General features: G+C 41.3%; 1 protein-coding gene across 6 annotated transcripts in view; it reads left to right on the plus strand.

Annotated features, from left to right (window-relative positions):
• The first annotated feature begins 1,283 nt into the window (after positions 1–1,283).
• setd5 (SET domain containing 5) overlaps positions 1,284–17,755 on the plus strand; it is a 29,304-nt gene continuing 12,832 nt past the window's right edge. For 2 of the 6 annotated variants that reach the window (XM_004559824.6, XM_004559828.5), the window contains exons 1-7: positions 1,336–1,776; positions 13,970–14,233; positions 15,677–15,779; positions 16,177–16,433; positions 16,659–16,720; positions 16,806–16,993; positions 17,628–17,666. In XM_004559824.6, the coding sequence (XP_004559881.2) occupies positions 14,163–14,233; positions 15,677–15,779; positions 16,177–16,433; positions 16,659–16,720; positions 16,806–16,993; positions 17,628–17,666 (720 nt within the window). In that variant the 5' untranslated portion in view covers positions 1,336–1,776; positions 13,970–14,162. Of the gene's footprint in view, positions 1,777–13,969; positions 14,234–15,676; positions 15,780–16,176; positions 16,434–16,658; positions 16,721–16,805; positions 16,994–17,627; positions 17,667–17,755 lie in introns of all 6 variants that reach the window. The other 4 variants (XM_004559827.6, XM_023152829.3, XM_004559826.5 and 1 more) reach the window with 3 other exon arrangements.

Raw genomic sequence — 17,755 nt, forward strand, 5'->3', positions numbered from 1 at the left:
CTAATTTGGAACCCTGGCTTTGATGTTTACTTTAACCCTTCAGATGTATTTGAACAAAACATAGTTCTTATGTCCAGTTTAGCCCAAAGTTGTACCTCTAAAGCACTTCTGGGCGTGGTATACTGCTCTAATCAGTCAAATATAACCAAAATAGAACTGTCAAATCCTTTTGACGTCGATTGTTTTTCTCGATTCTGTTATCTGAGTATCTAAGAGCTAACTTTATTATAGAAGCCCCAAAGTACAATGTACAAATTGTGTTATTCTTGCTGTCTAATCTCGTCGTTCGTCAGACCCTGCAACAAATGACGTTGGCATTTATCATCGTAGCCAATCCAAAGTCGCTCCTGAGTCTCATGACACGATAACAAACCAATGGCGTCATCGTGACTAGTTTGATTATAAATGTGGCAAAATTATCCGTCGTGTACTTGTATCTTTTGAAAATGTATCCCCTTAGATGATTTTGTATATCCAATGTGTGCAGTAGGCTGGGCGACAATGTTATACTTCGGCTGCGTCTCAGTGTTCTTCTGTATAAATGCTAAAATCACAGAAAAAGAAGGTGCTCATTTTTCGGATATAACTCCCGGGAGTGGATTTATTGAGCAACGGCTAGCGTTGTTTTCGTTGTGACGGCCACTTTTTTCTGTACAAGTGTAGGAAAATACTGGTTTCGGCAGCGGGACAGAAGTAGGAGGGACCAGTAATAAGTGGATGCAACCCAGGAGTACTGGTCAAGTTCCCTGTCCAACCCCTCAGCAGACGCTACCAAAACGACACCTCATACTCCATTCATCTGACATATCGGTAGGTGGGGCTGACCCAGTGGGCTAACCCTGCCTTTGGTGTCCCTGGAACTGGGCCCCAGAGACCCCGTGTAGCTAACGCTTGCTACTATGTATTAGTACAAACACTCCTTCCACAGTAGATGAAAGTAACACACAAATAAAAAGCAATAATCCCACTAACGACTTAAAATAAATTCCACGGCATTTGAATTTAATAAAGAACAATTCCCGAAACTCTGAAGGTACAGATCCTCTGCTGGGTATCAAATTATCTCCCGATCCTGCCATTCACTCCTGCCTGTTCACCACCACTACACACATATAATGAAAGGAAATTTTCGCACCACTCCTCAAAGCAGTACCCGCCCTGTTTTACGTAGTAAAAGGAAAAAATAATCGACGCTGCCTTTCGCCAATGACTTGCACGTATATCGCGTGCGTAACATGAGTGACATATTGGAATCGAATCACTGACGAGAGGCGGGAAACATCAGCAAGGGCCGCCCAAGGAGAGGGCCCCTGCACGGTCGCCAGGGAAACCCCGTGGCGTGGTTGTGTGTCAGTTTCGCTGGGACCCGCGGTCGATGCCGGCGAGGAGGGGGATGGGCGCCTCTGCGAATGTAAGGACCGAGACAGAATCAGAGCTCTGTATCACATACAGCAGCTTATGCCCCATTATAAATAGCGATTGTAAATATACAAGACACTAAAATAAACTGATGTATTTGCCGGGGAGCTAATATAGATACTCAATGGATGCAGTGCACGTGAACAGCACAGGGAATTTAACTTTCCGTCTATGCGTGGGAGACCCTGAGAAGTTTGTTTCCTAACCCTGGAGAGGGAGCCACTTATAAGGGCAAAGGATACAGGAGACTCCGAGGCCGATATACAGGCCTGATTGGAATCGATGTTGGGATGCTCTAAGGACTTCCTACTTTACATTATATTACCTCGTTTATACAAGTTTGGAATGCCTCTTTAGGTGAGTACTTAACATTTGTGTCAATTGGCTATATAGTTCTCGCTATATACGAGGGTTTGTAACTATAACCAACACACCAAATAACCATATTTTCCGTCTACCCACCTCAGCTACGAAGCTACATAACTTAGCTAGCTAAGTACCTAGCGCCTACTTCAATTTATTACAATAAGTTATTTCCAGAAGAGTAGTTTGCTTGGCTGGCTAAAAAGCGACCTTTATCGATGGTCTGCCTTACAGGGCTGCTCCGGGCTGTGTCTGGACTTCCGTGCCCTTTTCGTCGGCTCCTCGTGTTGTTTTTTTATAGCTAGCTCGGTAGTCTGAGAATCCATCACACTGTTAGTTTTGTTGAGCTCTAATGTTAGACCAGTATTTGAACTACGTACGTAAATCTGTTAGTAACATCATGTAAGTTAACACGAGTTTTACTCGTGTAGCATTTAGGCCATTAGAGGTCCCTTAATTATTTTTCTTATTATTTTATTGGTGTTAATGTGAAAGCTAAACGTGTCCCAGTTGGCTGTCGTTCTAACGTTACACGAGTACTTAAGTAAACTGTATTTTTCCACGAGAGAACTAATGTCGTTTTCAAACATTTATAAATAAACTTCAAGTTGTTTAAGTTTGAATACCAAGCCCCCGCAGTGGTTAACCTTACAAATTCAAAACATTAGTAACAGCACACTACACTTTTGCGTTTCTAGGCATGTTATTGTGTTAGTGTCAGATTAGAATACAAATGCATTCTGTTTGTTGGGCTTAAAAGTTCAGAACCAGAGCGCACAGGAAAATGCAAACTTGTTTCACCTTAAGTCAAAAACGATTTGTTGCGTTGTTTATTGACAGCATTGTTTTAAATTGTTTCCATTGTTACCACGAAATTCTCAAAGTGTTTGAAAGTAAAGTCGTGAAATGGTTTGCCACTCATGTAAGCTCAGCGGACAGCTGCTGCGTTGGAGAACGTTAGCAGAGGCAACAAATGCTAACCTAGCCTTTGAGCTAACTTTCTGAATGTTCTGCAGGCAATTGTGTCCTTATTTTGAACCAGTATTCTACAGCTCATACACACGCAGAGAAGTCTTTGATGTGTATACACACGATGATGTGTTTGCAAGCCGAAATCCCGTGGATTTCTGCCCCGAGTTTTATGGAAAATACGGCGCTCACATCATGGTGGTGTTTGCTACATCATGTTAATGCATTTGTCTCATTCCTAGCTTCGCTCGGGTGTGTTGTTCATACTGAAAAAGCTCAGTTGTGCTTTGGCCATATATCTCTTGCCTCTTGTTTTCCCTCTGTGGATGTAGGCTCTAGCTCTAACAAACAGAAAACCAGAGTTGTTGGGTAGTGACTTGCTGTTCTTCACCTCCCCCAACCTACCAACCCCCAGTCTCCGTGGTGGCGGTTAAAAGAAATGGGTGGTATTTCAGAGAGGGGAGCGCTTGTTTCCTTTTTTAGCCTCCATTTTTTTAATTCCAGCGTGTGAGTAGCACTGTTGAAGTCTGACTGTAGCAATCACAACTTTTACTCAAGTTGAAGACTACTAAACGTCTTGTTACGTTTTAACACGTCGTACTTTGTGGTGTTTGACATTCCCAACCTTTTCTTGATTATGACACCGTATTTCGTTTTCACCTACACCTCCGTTGGGGTGAGAAGGAAAAAAAGCTCTGGATTGTTATTCAATTTCGAAGTTTAGATTAGAGTATCTCTATGCAAAGTAATAGCATAAAACAATACCTTTCCCTGTGTGGCTTATTTCATGATGAGCGTATTTCGGAATACAAACTGTTGCCCAGTTTGTTGCCAGAGTAGAGTTTCTCCTCTGAGTCGCACCACATAAGCTTGCATTGTGCGGAGCTGAAATTCGGCGCTGTGGACGCAGCAAGTAGAGAAGGGAGACAGTGCTTTTGCTTTGGTAGGACAGTTGAATCAAAACCACTGGGCGTGAGATCTGTCTTGAATTCACAAGGGCTTTATTTTGTCTCATTTCCATTATTATTTTTTCATTTATTTTAGTTTTAAATTACTTATGTAACTGAATACTATACTATGAACCCAGATGGTAATCGTTAAGTTATTTGTTGTTTGGTTGCTCACCACTAAAAATCTACCTAATAAGGAGATTTGAGGCTACAAAACATATGTGGCTTCTTCTCCACTGAGCCCTCTTTTACCTAGCTTCATGAGTACAAAGGTTACACGTGCCTTGCTGGGGGTTCAGCCAGAGTTAAGTATTTGGATCGATTTGTATGACTATTGGAAGCCAGATCAGTTTTCCAAGGATTGTTTTGATCGGTTGCAACTAGCATTCTCTGAATATGTTTCCTGTCTTTTAATAGACAGAGTGAGCTGCAGTCCCCCCCCCCCCTCCCCCCCATTTCTTATCTTGAACAAACAATACACTTACTAACAGAGACAAAGACATGGGAGAGAGTAAGAAATGCATCTAGTATTTAGGACAGGGGCAAGTACATACAGCAGCAAACGTTACTTACTTGACCCACCACTCCAAGGAAGCTAAAACTGTACTGCTGGGTTGCTTGTTACTGCTCTGTCGGAAAGCCTTCTGCCATATTGGTTTTCCAGGCCTATCAAGTAGCTTTGCATATGTTTTAGCGAGAGGTGTGTGTTTTTGTGGTGGGGGTAGGGGTAGTTACATCAGTTAGGCTGTCTTTGAGAGCATAATAATCAGTACTTGTGTGTACATGTGAGTGGAAATGTCTGAGGGACATGGACCATTCTTTCCCACTATGGGCCGCTGAAAATTTGGCAATATGAAGAATGTGCAGACAGACAAGGTTAGCTTGGCCCAGTTTTTGTGTTGGTGAGAAATGCTCCGCTTCACTTAATAATTTTCACCTAGCAATTCAAGACAAAGACATATAACTGCTTCATGACATGTCCTTGAAAGCATAATTGGCCCGAGTAGGCACTGTGGATCATGCAAAATCTTTAAAGGTTTTTAACTCTGGTTTATGTTTATGTACAGAGGAGAATAAAGCAGGATGTTGGCCTATTTCCAAATGAAGACAGGATTCTCTCTGCGTGCAGACAGTGGGAGAAGGGCGCAGGGATTGTTGCTGTGAGGGAAAAGGGGGGGGACCCTATCCTCTTAGCTTTCCATTTGCATGCTGATGACACTCTGTATCATTACATGGAGGGCAGGTGTAGCTATTGATATTGTAATAAGGTTTTGTGTGTGCTGTGCTCATGTGATCAAGTTAGCCAAGTTACCATTGTGGTTCCATGTAACCTGTATTCACTTCAGTGAATATGTCATATGCATTTTAGTTGCGGTGCATTTTATTAACAATGTTTTATTCCTTAAATACAAATTAATCTTTTTTTAAATAAATTTTTAAAGTGTTATTTATCTTTTTAATATCTTCAGTACCCTTGAGCTACCCATCAAGCCTTTTTTTCTTAATTTTAGGTACATATTACTTTCTCCTCTGTAGCATTTCCTCTGCAGCCGCTGTGTGTTATGCGGCTTGCTGTCTTTCACAACAGGGTTAAAAACAAGTCCCTGTGACGCCTGCCTTAGTGGTGGCTTCCTATTGGTGCATGAGCTCTGAAGTTGCTCCAATGGGGCGCAGCTCTTCCTCAGTGCTGGGGGAGCAGTGTTGCAGAGGGCTGCGCTGGTTAATTCTGTTTTGTGCCGAGAAGCAATGCTTCTTGGGAGAATAATGGAGGAGGAGGAGGCGGCTAGGGTTAAAAAAAAAAAAAAGAAACACAAGGCTGAAGGGGGGTGAAGCAGGCAATCTATGTAATCGTCTCTTTTGCTTGCTTGCTTGCTTGCTCTTTCTCTCTCTCTCTCCTTGTTTTAGTGCACTGTGATGTTGTGTCCTTCATTTCCTTTTCTTTGTCTTACCTCACATTGCTCATCTTGCTCTCTACTGGTATGTGGTTTTGCATACAGCTTAGAGTTTCTGTCTGTCCCGTCCACCTTTTGAACTGCAGGCAGCCATTTTAGACTTCGCCACATTAATCCTGTTTCTTTCTTTCCTCTCCAGTCTTACTGCCTCTTCCAGTGCTCATCACAATAATAATTGTGATGATGATGAACTGCCCAGCTGTTTTGTAAAAAACATCAGATTGGAAAATCTAAAAGGACAAATCTGGATGTGAGTGCCCTGAGGGTGCTGTCAGTCTGGTAGAAAGCTTAAAAATAAAACAGAGCAGAAGGAAAAGCATTTTTTTGGTACCAAAGTCAATCCAGACAAGAGTCTGCTGCAGATGCCCTTTTTTCTAATGCACAACACTGGGACTAAAAATGGGGTAAATGAGTGACCAGTGCAACCTGGGGGGGGGGGGAGGGAGAGAGAGGGACATCTGACTTGGACTATGAAAGGCTTATATATAACAGCAGTTCAAAATGGCTGCCAAGGTCCACTCTTTTCTCCTTTGAGTGACACCTTCCAGTCTCACACCAGAAAGTACAGCATATGTATGCTGCAGCAACGTGGTGGCAGGGCAAGGCCTCATGCCACTCTAGATAATACTGTCACCCAAAAGAGGAAATGGAAATGTCATGTAAATGTGTTTGTCATGCAGTGAGATCACGTGGTGTAGGACAGAGGGTTTATATTATGTCAGAGCATGAGCTTACCTAACAACAAGATTCCTCCTCCTTTTGTGTGTGTGTGTGTGTGTGTGTGGGGGGTGGGGAGCTTCCTCTCATACCTTTGCTAGACTACTCCTTGGAAAATATCTCTTCCCACATTTAGTAGTATTTTAAAGGGAATTCTGCTATTCATGAAAACTCGAGTGTTCTCTGAAGCTTTTTAAAATGTTTAGCTTAGTTAGCTCCCCAACAGAGAAATTTTCAGTTGAGGTTTATCACTACAGTAACCCTGTTGGTTATTATCCTTTTAATGTTGCTGTTGTTTTGGTGCGCTGAGTCAGTCTTTAATAGCAGCCCATTTGACTTCGACTTCAGGGGAAGAATGACCATACAGGTGTGGCAGAAAGACACTGTCTGAATTTTGCTTAGTCCTTTGTTTTTTCCTCTTCAGGGTTACTGAGCCTGAAATGGACAGTAGCTGGCTTGTTTGGCTTGAAACAGATGATTGATTTTATGTCATGCTTAGCCCTGCTGTCGACTGCTCTCTCCCTCACCCTTCTTACAGCACCCACTTGGCCTTTGTTCTCTATTGTGTGTCTCTCATCTCCAGTCTGGTCCTGGTCCATTCAGGCAGCTGGACATTGTTGTGTTAATGGCAGGCCACACTGCGCTCCCAGGAAGCTTGACCGCTCAGCATGACAACAGCCACATCATGGCTAAAGTTGAAGCATTATCTAGTGACAGATAAACTCAGCTGCAAGTCACTATAGCATATAATATTCTTAACTGTGTGTGGACCTGATGCTTGCATCACTTATTCATACTTCGTCCCTTTACCCACATGTTTTGAGGTTATGCAGAGTAGGCTTTGTTGTTTATATTTGTGTACAGTTGCCTGAACAGTTGGCTGATGCCTCAGTCAGATCACAGCTTGTTCCAGGAGCATTCTCAGCTGGCTGGCTGTGTGGAAACCATATCTGTTTCAGGCAGCTCTTGCACTTTGTAATTGTGGTTGAAGCCCACGATTATGCTGCTGCAGTGCAGTGAGGGATAGTCTGTAGTCCCAAGTATCTGAATGTTTCATCTTGTTTATTCAAATGTTCTATTTTGCCTGGTTCAAAGATTTCAGGGAAGAGAATGACACAGTTTGGAATAAGCTACTGATTGAGCTGTGTGGGTGATTTTTGCCTTCTTTTTATGAGAATAATAATAGTAATATTTTGTTGCTTGAGAGAAACAAACTGTTATGTCACCATGGCAGTGGAAGCCATTGTTAGTCATATTAAAATGTACAAATGAACTACGTGGATAAAAATACCTTCCATAAAGGCCATCTTTTCATATCCTCCCTTAAGAGGCTCATTATCCTGTAGATGTTCTGTGTTTAGAGAAATCTGCGAAGCAGCATTATAATGCATGTCAAAATGCTCGGTACAAATCTATGTTAAAGTCCCTCACATCCTGTTTAGTGTATGTGTGTGTGTGTGTGTGTGTTTATCATTTTGTTTTATTGTGAATTTGTTTGGGTAAGTGTGAAATAAGATCTGGACTGAGCCATGCTCTCCCTGACCGCATATCCCGTTTGTCTTTAAGCCAGGCCCTATTGATTTGCCTGCTCTTCATCTTCTATTTCCTTTTGCTGTTGCTTAGAGTGCAGTTCAACCTGCACATTTCTGGGGAATGGCAGATATATTCATATCCTGCCTAGTACAGCCAGCATGTGTGCGGGGGCAGAGTGAGGGGGTTGGTGTAATCTCACTGGACTGTACGTGTTGTGGAGGCTTGGTCGGGCACAGGTGGACACTGTGCATGGACATGATGTTAAACTCCAGTTTTGTTTTTGGGGAATTTTTTGCTTTTGTTGTTGTTGTTGTTTTTGTTTATGTTTGTGCCTGTGAAGACCACTTATTGGTTTCATCAAAGCTATAGGTGGCAAGACATGGTGTTTGGCCTGCTTCGCCAGTTAATTTAATGTCTTAGTCAAAATTGTAATGGCACATAAAATAGAAAAAAAAAAATGCACGCACAGGTTAATCTTTGTGAAATTGAAATCTGAGAATAGCCACTGGCTTTGTATTTCTTTCATTTTCAGAAAGAAAAACAAAGCCAGTGGTTGTTTTTCAGTGTTCTACCTGTAGTGTAGTGTACCTGTAGTGCCATGTTCTTTGTCTCTTGGAGGTCATTTAGCTCTTAGTGTAGCTTCAAAAACAGTATTTTAAATTTGCAACACTGAAGTCAACATTTTACTGTAAACAAAATGGCCACAGTACATGCTCTAGAGTTTGTTCAGTTGACTTAATTGTATTGATTCCAGTGCTGTGCCTTTCTCACATGGTAATATCAGCATTACCTTAATGCAGAAGTGATATTGCAGTCCTATTCTAAGGCTTGGAGGTGAAGGATTTTATAACTCGTTCTTAAATGCTACTCAAATGTTGTATAGTTCTAGTCAACCACATTACTGGATCATTTTTAGAAGGAAGGTTGGTACTCTAGCCTTCTCGAATGTTGTGGAGATGTACAGCTCATTGTCCTGGTTGGTGGTGTTGAACTGGTCACTGCCATTGTACATTGAAAAAACGAGAATAAAAATTTATCTGAGTAGCATTTCTGGCATAGATTACCAAGGGCAGTTTGTGAAGTTGGCTAGTTGCACCATCTAAAACAAAGCCGTATTCCTCAAGGACACATTATCTGTATTGGGATTGAAAATGTTGGTGTAATGCTTACCAGCAGCAGGTATGATGCTAAACTTTTGAACATTCACCATAGTTTTTTGTTACTCGTTCGATGTGGTAAACCAAATCTGGACTTCCTGTCGTTTTGTAGTTTTTATTGACTTAATCTGTACATTTCTTTAGAACAATGTTTTGTTTTTGTTCGTTTATTTGCCAAATTAATATGGTCCACCATGTAAGGTCGTTATAATTTGGTTACATAAAGACTTGGTTAATAGTGCTGCAGTAGAGGAAATGATCTGGACTAAGATTAAATTTGCCATTCTGTTGTTATTTGTGAAGCACCATGTTAGATTGTGTGTGCATATATGGCCTAAATGTTATGCATCTATCTGCCACCAGATGGCGTCTTGTTGTTGAGAAATGCCAAACATCTGTTACTCTAGGCCTGATCTTATTATTAACACTATTACCGTAGCTTACCTCCACCCGTGTGTGAATGTGAGAGTGAATGAATAGTGGCATTGTAAAGCGCTTTGGGTGCCTTGAAACTAGCCTTGAAAAGCGCTATATAAATCCAATTTTTTATTATTATTATTATTATTATTATTATTATTATTATTAGAATGAGATCACGGATACCGGTAGCATAAATGAGCTTTATCCGAAAGGTGGATGAGCTCTGGCCTGGCAATAGGATGACAAGTTTAGTCATTCTGGAGGGGTTCAGAGTAGAGCCGGTACTCCTCAACATCGAAAAGAAGATGGCTGTTGCCTCCAGGGTAAGCTGTTCCAGCCTGGCATGTCCTACCAGGTCGAGGCTCTGGCGTTGATCTGGGACGTGCTGGGAATATTACAGTATTTTAGGACCATAAGGCGCACTGTCGATGAGCGGGTCTGTTTTCATACATAAGGCGCACTGAATTATAAGGCGCATTAAGCGAAACAAAATCGGATCAAACTTTACTCAGCTTACTCTTTTTGCTTAACTTCCGTACCATTGATTCATTAATATTGAAATCTCTCGCAGCTGCTCCAATCCCTTGTTGTTGCAGTATATTAATGAATAACCTCGTAATGTGGATGGATTATCTCTGTTGTTCTCCTGAAGTTCGGTCCATTTACAGCATCAGGAGCCCTCACGTTAACTTTTATTAAGTAAAAAAAAAAAGTCAGCGTTCATCCCTCCAGCTTCACTGTTTATGTTATGCTAACATAGCTGTGTCGCTAGCGATCACATAGCACAGCATTATATACCAGCTAGCCCAACTTCAGTAACCCTACAAACGTCACTGCTGTTTAGTTTTCTGTCTTCATTTATGTTGGAAGTGATAGCAGAGCTGTACGTTTAATTTTTTCAGAAATCTCTCAGTCAGAACATGCTATATCATGTTTTTAGGTGGAAACTAGCGAGCTAACTTCCTGCTGACTTCTGTTTTCATGGATGCCTGGATGTTAAACTTAATTGTTACACCTGGTAAAGCAGCAACACTGATAATTTTATTAAAGGTGAAAATTTTTAGTTTTTAACTCTCAGTGATGCTGCAGTGTTCGTTTGACTTTGGGGCCTGAAGCGGACGGAGGACCTGGATTACTCCGCCAGGCGCCTGACTACGGTAGCCGTAATGCTCCGATAATCCATCAAGCGGTGCAGCTTCATAACTTACTAAAGTCATACTAAAACATTTTTGACAGATTTTTGAGCGCCGTGTACCTCATAAAATTGGTTCGAGGTCAGTAAGCACAACCAGAAATCATACATAAGCTGCACTGGATTATAAGGTGTACTGTCAATTTTGGAGAAATTTAAAGTTAAGTGCGACTTACATTGTGGAAAATATGGTATGTCTATGAGCTGGCCTGGGAAAGGCTTGGCATTTCCCTGGTTAAGCTGGTGGAGGTAGCTGACGAGAGGGAGATCTGGGATTCCTTGCTGGTGCTCCCGTGACCCACTTCAGATAAGAAAATAGCTGGATGATGTTGTTTTGTTATTTTAGAGTTTATCTTTTAGTGCAGTGCGTGAGCAGCGTACATCATTCATAGTGTGGCGCATTGTGTTATGCACTATTCAGACGCAGTTCATTCATTTTTCTGATGTTAATTTGTCATATTTTAATAATATATATGCATGCTCGTCACTATATGAAATGTGCTCACTATTCAAACCAGGTATTTGTACAATATACAAAGACTCGTCTGGCATTATGAGAGAGATTTAAGTGACGTTTGTGTCTCCTTATGAGCTGTTCATTTTGTGTGCATGTTCCTCCCCTTTGGACTTGTCTCCGAAATGGCCTCTGTTCTACTGAAGTGAAAAGACTTTGAGCCTTTTGGTAATTTGAGCCCAGTATTCATGGCTGGAGGAATGAACAAGGGAGAGAGGGTGGTGTTAGGGAGGAGAAGCGAGGTAAAGAAAGGCTTTCCTTCTTCGTATGGAATTTACCTCCCTAGCACCCCGTCTGGTTCTTTTGGAAGGATCCCAAGTAGTGAGACTTTGAGTTGGGTAGGCCCAAGGTGTCTATTTCTGAGGCAGTGATCTTCCACAGGGATCGCCAGCAGCTTAAAGAGCCCCTGAATGAGGTGCTCTACTACATGCCATCTTCTAAATATCTAAATCTGAGGCAAACTTCAGTTAGTCGTTGTCTGTCTGTGCTTGTTGTTTGTTTTCATGTATCCAGTAAGTCATGCTTAAAGAGCAGTTCCTGAAAGAGCGAAATATTTTTGTGTGTATGTGTCTTGTGTCCTTATCTGATAGATGCATGGGAGCTGTTTTCTTCTTGTCACCTTCCCATGTGCACAGGCACATGTGCATTTTCAGCTCTATGGTGCTGACATTCTTTTTGACAGTGAGCTGACCTTGACATTATTGGAAGCTCCCAATCTTTCTGTAGTTGTCTTGGGGCTGGGGCACAAGGGCAGCACTCGCTGTAGCCAAGGGACCACTCTAGAAATGTCATGCATCCTGTTGTTCTTAATTAACATGGATGCCTGCTATTAAAGCAGCCTGTTTGAGTGTCGGGCTTACTCTTGTTGCAATGGATCTTATCACTATGGGGTTTTATAAGCTAATGTATCTATTTGCTTGTTTGACCAGGGGATGACCTTGGTGAGAGCCAAATCCTCTCATTGTCGTGTGAACAGCGCACAGGAAGACGTGTTCCTCTTTCTGCAGATCTTGCCTTTAGCTCCGCTTCTGTCAGGGTCGTTGAGCGAGCGCAAGCAGGAGAACAAGATACAGTGTGGGTCAGTGTTTCAGCTAAGTGTGGTCACATGACAAGAGGGATGGGCCTCATCTTGAATGACTCACCTCTACAGCTGTCTGAGCAAAAAAGCGCCTCCTATTGGTTTCTCCATTACTGCATCCTGATGGGAGTGTAAGCAGAGCTGTAAATCCCCTGGTTGTTTTTTCTGCTCTTTGAATAGTCTCACCTCCCTCCTCCATGTTAAACACCTCCGTATGGATAAGAGATGGGCCCATCACACAATGTCCTTATCAAGTTATCATTGTAGACGCAGGCAGATAAATGCTCTCTTCGACTACATGAAGCCTTTATTGTCAAGATGACTCAGCAAATTTGGTTCTTCGTTATTTGTGCAACAGTGGGTTTCCTGTTTAATGTTTAGGTTATGTGGTCGTGACAACCTGACAACACTGTCAGTTTTCAGTCAAGGCAGTAACCTGTTGTAAACTCTGGTAGTTGTTTATATATTAATGTTTATATATGGTAAAGTGCCCTTATAAACAAGCCCTGTCTTTTTCATTAGGGAATGTACATTCAGTTAGTGGTCATCTTTTTGTGTCTAATCAGAAATATGGACTTCACCATAAATGTTGACCTTTGGAAAGCTGTTGGGAAAAAAAAATGTTGGAGGCAACTCAGTAACTTATTCATTGTTTAATCAAACAGCTGTGACAAGGAAAGTTGTTTGAGTAGGTATAGAGTCAGCGTTTCACTAAACATAAGTCTGTAGCCTTTTTTCAATGCTGACACTCTGATTCCATAACAGGAAAACCACACTAAATATGAAAATGATTAACAGCTGCATTCAATTTAGCTGTGTGTCCAGGTTCCTGGCATTGCACACACTTTCCCTTTGGTTTACTGCAGTGATTTGCAACCAAGGGTACAAGTACCTTCGTGGGTGGGAGTCAGGGTTGCTTTCGTGGGAAGTAACTGACGGTCCACTCCCCAATGAAACACTTAAATAAACAAAAGTAAGAACAGGAAGTATAAATTAACTGCTAGGTGTCATGAAAAACCTGTAGAAATACACAAACAAATACAAAAATACCTTACTTGGTACTGGTAACAAGTGAAACCTTTTTGTTAAAGGCCTACACGAGAAGTTGCAACTAGCTAACAATAAGGATAAATGAGCAGAAATGTTAGCTAAACATAACAGAAAAAATACTATGTTTAGCAAACAGTTATGTTTTGTAAGACATTTGAAAATTATTAGCTGTAAATACAGTTAGCAGTTAATTATGCTCTAAACATAAAGAGTAAACCATTTGACTTTTCATTTTTAAAGGATTTGACTAAATGTAAATGATAAATACTGCAGTTGAAATGTCAGGCAATAGGTATGGATGAATAGTTGTTGGATGACAGTTTGCAAAAAAGTGAAATGGATATGAAATGTGAGTAAATTGTTCTTGAGTCCAAGATTTTCAGGAAATGGGGCAAAAAGGTTGGCATTTGATGCCTTACTGGAACCGTTTTATATCTGTGCCATTCCTGATATTACATTTAAATCACAATAATACTTCCTGTTTTATAATATTAGACACACAAAGCTGTCTATAGAAGATAACATGTCTATGATTGAATATGCAGTTCATTCCAAGATGCATTGCTTATTTTGAGCCATTTGTTGATTGTCTGTATTCAGGCAATGGATCTGTATGTAACTGATGGCATGTCTGTCTTGTACCCATTCTTCTCAGGTCCCCCATGACCGTGAGCCGTGGGCTACGGCTCGGCGGCACCCCACCTCTGGAGTGGTCTGTTGCTGTAATTGGGACCCTGTGATTCCTCGCTTCACCTCTCCTCCTTCCCCTATCCCATCCTGTCCCCCCCCTTCCCCTCCCCTTCCTCCCCCCTCTTCCCCCCCTCCCACGCGTCGCTGTGCTGGACGTCATGAGCATAGTAATCGCTCTGGGAGTCACCACACCTGAAACGTCTTATTCAGATATGGCTGCTGGATCAGAGTACGTAGTCAGTTTCAGCAAGGTGTGACTTGCAAGAAATGTTCTGTAAGAGCTGGGTTTTGTTGTTAAGATCATCAGCTCTACTGATTAAAATGTTTCCCAACCTCCTTATACTCATATGCGGATGTAACATGGCTTAAATAGAACAAGAGTGCCAGGAAAACAAACTTCCTGTTTAACCTGATTATCTACATGTATTGCTACTGTACTGCACAACAAGGAGTCAGATAAGTTTTCAACCATATCCAGAGATGTCTGGAAAATGTGCGTTTATGTGGAACTATATAATGCTCTAGCTGCTCATTATTTGTTAAACATAAGCGTTAATGTGGTTGAACAGGGAATTTAAGATTGCAAAGATCTGACCAAGGGCAAAAGAGTAAAGTAGCTTGAGTGCTCAGGGCAAAAGAAATGCTGAAAGCAATGGCAGTAGTCATCATAAAGCAGAACATTTTCTTTCTGTTTGAAGGGCATTTCCTGTGTTTGGAAAATGTGATTATTTGTTTCTAACAAAGTATGAATATGATGCTAACACTGCTGCACCCCCAGTGCCCTCTAAGATGAATTCAAGAAGCGCTTACACAATGCATAATCAAATGTGTTATTTTGAAATAATTTCTAAGGGGACTGCTTTGTACTTTGAACATAAAACTGTAACATGATGTTACATGAAGTCTGTATTTTGATAGACATTGAAAAAAATACCAGATGTGACATTTTGACATGAATTTTCAAGGTTGTTTTAAGTTGACTTGAGACAACCACTGTCTGTTACACAGACAAAAAGAACAGCCAATATCCAAGAGTTGAATTATTCTCCCTGTGTCACAGGTTCTTATCTTCCACCTCTTATTAAGCAGCTAGATGTATGTTGTTCTTCTCCATGCCCGAACTATTGAATAGCATCTGAAAAAATGTATACAGACAGATCAAGTGAGCACAGTTGCCACTTCTTTGAAGGTAAATCTGCCTACGTGACTGAGGTTATTTGGAATGCAGTTGGACCCTTTCCCATCCAACCCTGTTCATGGCCCCCTTCAGTTTCCTGCAAAGCTCAGGCAGGGGAGTTTAAAAAAAAAAAAAAAAAGACATACTACACACACAGTGGTTATTTATTATTATTATTTTTTTTAACCTTGATGTTAGCTTCAGTATTGGAGTACGAGGCAAGAGTAGGAAAGGTTGTTCCTGGTCTGGTTAGGCCTTAACTAAAGGGCGAGGGAGTTGCATAACATAATGGCGGCCCACATTCCATTTCCTAAATTGCTGCTCTTCCAGGCAGGGCAGCGAGTGAAGGATCTTGGTGCCATCTAGTGACTGATCTTTATTAAAACAGATGCTTGTGTAACATTGGTAAAAAAGGCAAAGTGGGGAAATGTCTACAGCATTATCTATGTGTCGCTTACAATGTTTTAAATATATATATATTGTTATTTTTTCCAGCCCTGAGTCAGTTGAAGCAAGCCCTGCAGTGAATGAGAAAAACTACAACAACCACAGCTGTGGGAGCGCACAGAGTCATGGGTATCGGGGGCTACCATATGCTGTGAGTTCATACGGCTCTTCCCTAATCATCAGCTCTAATCATAGCATGTCTTATTGAAGTATTACTTTTCATAATGGGAGTACTTGTGTACAATTGTGAATGTTTTAGTGGCTTAAAATGACCCAGTTTAATCTATCTGATCTTTCCTTTTTCCTAATCTTTTCAAGTGTCTTCTGTTATGATTTCACAATAAGAGTAAAACTAAGAACTGGTGATGTTTGTAGTTTAGATGTATAAATATGAGTCCTGCTATTAGTCTTTGGTAACCACACACTACTTCTGGTATTAACAACTGAACTGTTTCACATACTTGGTTTTTTTTTTTTTTTTTTGCCCTCATTTTCATTCGTCTCCATTTTCCGTTTCCCTTTTTTGCCTGAACACCCGTTGTTTGAAGATGCAACAGTCTTCCGTTGTGTGTTGTCAGGATCACAACTATGGCGCGCCCCCTCCCCCAACCCCACCCGCCTCCCCGCTCTCTCAAACCATCATTCCCCGTATGGATCTCAACGGCGTGGTACGCAGCTCTCACTATCACGATACTGCTGAGGACAACTCGGCCGACAGCGACAGCTCCTCAGAGGAGGATGGGGCCTCCTGGTGTCACTGCAACCTGACGCCGGACGGCCTGCTCATCAAATGCGACAACTGCAGGTGAGACGTGTAAAAGCCCTTCTTGTCTGAATGCTGGAACATAGGTTCCAACTGCTGTAACTGGTACAAGTGTGTAGCACTTAACCTGTTTAATGGAAATAAGAGAAAATTATTTTTTATTAAAATTCAGGCTGTGACAATAATACAACATGCGGTAAAAGCCTTTATGACATCGCCCCCTTTAATTTTTTTTGTCTGATTTGTTTTGTTGCCTTTGTATCACAGGGGACTGGACAGAAGGAAAGGAGTAAAAGGCCAACACAGGAAAAAAACAGAAAATGTCTCAGGTATCACAGTTCACTTCATAAACTACAGTTTTCATCTCAGAGAAGGCGGTTTATCAACACCTGTTTATTTGCTCTTTTTTTGTAGCTGGAGAGAGTAGCGCAACCGAGAGTGGTGATGAAGAGGTGTCACCCTCCACCATCTCCTATACTGCCACCCAGCACACACCAACCAGCATCAAACTCACTGTCAACAGAGTCAAAAGGAGCAAATCCAAAAAGAGGAAGAAGAGCACAGAGAAGGCCCGTGGAACACAGAAGGCCAAGAAGATTAAAGTGAGTAAAGCAGAGTATGAGAAAATACAGTTTCCCACACACAGGTGCCTGTTATTATTTCTACATGGCTTCATCTTGTCATTGCACGCCCTGCATCTTACAATATTAAGTACCTTGAGGTGACTGTGGTTTGGTGCTATATAAATAAGATTTAATTGAATCAGTTAAAGTATATTAAAATTTCTTCATTCTTCGTTTACAATTTTAGTTAATTTGATGCTAACTAGCTAGCGCACAGCTCTTCCCACAGGCTCATTACATTACTTTTGTGGTTCCCGATGCCAGTCGGCTGCTCTCCGGGAGATCCTCCTGTCCTATAAACTTCAACTGATTGTTGGTTGTTCTTGAAATTGGGAGTATATTAACTGAATGCAATGCTAGCAGGTGGGGCAGATTCAGCTATTCTTATTGTATTTTAATGTTTCATCTAAGAAAATCATCTTTTATGCACACAATACATGCATGGACACACAAACCCTCTCTGCCTCATAAGATTACATTGTGTAAGATCCACAATGGAGTTTTTGTTTTTTTTCTCTTGTGCTGCTTTTCTTGTACTGATATATTGACCCCAGCTCAGTTTTTATGATAAAATCTCCATTTCTTTAAATTGGTTTATTTTTCTTTCTTTTAGGCTTTCAGAGAGGGTTCTAGGAAGTCTATGAGGATGAAGGTAACATTAGACAGTTCTAGACAACAGAGCCCATTAAGGAAAAAAAAAAATCCTCTCTGTGCATCTCACATAGACTCTTAGACAGTTCT

This window comes from Maylandia zebra, linkage group LG5 (assembly GCF_041146795.1).
Source record: "Maylandia zebra isolate NMK-2024a linkage group LG5, Mzebra_GT3a, whole genome shotgun sequence".
In the NCBI taxonomy this organism is placed as follows: Eukaryota; Metazoa; Chordata; class Actinopteri; order Cichliformes; family Cichlidae; genus Maylandia; species Maylandia zebra.